At 35.5% G+C, this 1,571-nt stretch overlaps 1 protein-coding gene across 1 annotated transcript in view; it reads left to right on the forward strand.

The window, feature by feature from the left end:
* The first annotated feature begins 119 nt into the window (after positions 1 to 119).
* Positions 120 to 1,571, forward strand: part of LOC110426051 (ARM repeat superfamily protein) — a 21,662-nt gene continuing 20,210 nt past the window's right edge. Inside the window, exons 1-2 of the mRNA XM_021441129.1 lie at positions 120 to 134; positions 264 to 314. Coding sequence (XP_021296804.1) covers positions 120 to 134; positions 264 to 314 — 66 coding nt within the window. The remainder of the gene's footprint in view (positions 135 to 263; positions 315 to 1,571) is intronic.

Below are 1,571 nucleotides of genomic sequence, written 5' to 3' on the forward strand. Positions count from 1 at the left end.
GCTTTGACTCCTTTTCTGATAGCAATAGGAACATCAAGATCATTAGCAATGGAAATAGAATTAGTGCAATCAAAAGTTAAAAGAGACACCACATGTATTTTTAGGGACTGAACTCAGAGATGGCGCTTGACCAAGTAATACATACTCGATGGATTTATTTGTCTTGTCTCGTTGTGTGTAGGTTTTCAAATCTGACCTATCCAATCGTCCAGTTTTAGGTTGTTCCTTGTCATCACTATGATTTTGACAAAAAAACTGTATAGGGGCAGGTGCTATCACCTCTACCTCTTCCTCCTTATTCTCCGCTTGAAGAGGTGACTGAGGTGTAAAAAAATAAAGCTCAAACTCCCTAAAGGTAACATCCATACTTACAAAGTACTTTCTTGAGGGTGGTTGATAACACTTATATCCGTTTTGAGCTGCAGAGTAGCCAAAAAACGCACATTTAGGGGCCCTAGGTTCTAACTTAGCTACATTCCTGTTGTGAACAAAACACACATCTAAAAAGTTTTGGAAGAACAATATATGAATTACAACCTTGTAGAACTTCTAAAGGACTCTTAAAATTAAGTGTTTTTAGGGGCATTTTGTTAATAAGTTATGCGGCTGAAAGTACTTCATTGCCCTAATAAACCTTTGGAACATTCATAGTAAACATGAGAGATTGAGCAAATTCTAATAGATGCCTATTCTTCCTTTCAGGCACTCCATGTTGTGCACTAGTGTCCACATATCTAGTTTGGTGCAATATCCCATTGGAATCTAGATATGCGCTAAACACACCATCAATGTATTTTGTACCATTGTCGGTTCGTAGAATCTTAACCTTGGCATCAAATTGTGTACAGATCAGTTTGTGAAATAGTTGAAAACAAGAAAAAACTCATTCTTTGCTTTCATCAAATAAACACAAGTTAATTTAGTACAACAATTGATAAAAGGTAACAAACCATCTGTAACCGGATAGAGAAACTGTTCAACTAGGTCCCCATACATCAGAACGAATAGTCATAAAAGGAACTGAACTCTTATTGTTAATTGAAAGATATGGTGTGTTTAGCTAATTCACAAGCATCACAGAATAATAAATCCAACTTGCATTGTTTTTACAAACTAGGATATAATCTTTCTTAAACAAAAAAAGATGAGTGTCCTAATCGTCTATGCCACTAGATTGTTTCTTGGTTAACATTCATAGATTCTCCTAACAGGGCTAGGGTTATACTAGGAATCAAGGTATTGCAACCTTCATTTGGTAGATACAAGCCATCTTGCGATCTACCAAAGTCAATCGTTCACCTTGTTTTCAAGTCTTGAAAAACACAATGAGTGGGAAAGAATTCAATTTTGCAATCAAGTGCGTTTTTAATTGAACTAACAGATAAAAGGCTAATAGGAAAACTATGAACATGAAGGACTAAAGATAGATTAATGGTGGGAGTATATTTAATTGAACCTATTCCAGATATAGAGGCTAAAGATCCATCCGTTATGCGGACTTTATCATTGTGTGAACTTAGAGAATAAGTTGAGAATTTATTGGAAGAGCCTGTCATATGTTTGTTTGCTCT

Source organism: Theobroma umbraticum, unplaced genomic scaffold (genome assembly GCF_002168275.2).
Source record: "Theobroma umbraticum cultivar Fairchild unplaced genomic scaffold, ASM216827v3 scaffold_12.1, whole genome shotgun sequence".
NCBI classification, from domain to species: Eukaryota; Viridiplantae; Streptophyta; class Magnoliopsida; order Malvales; family Malvaceae; genus Theobroma; species Theobroma umbraticum.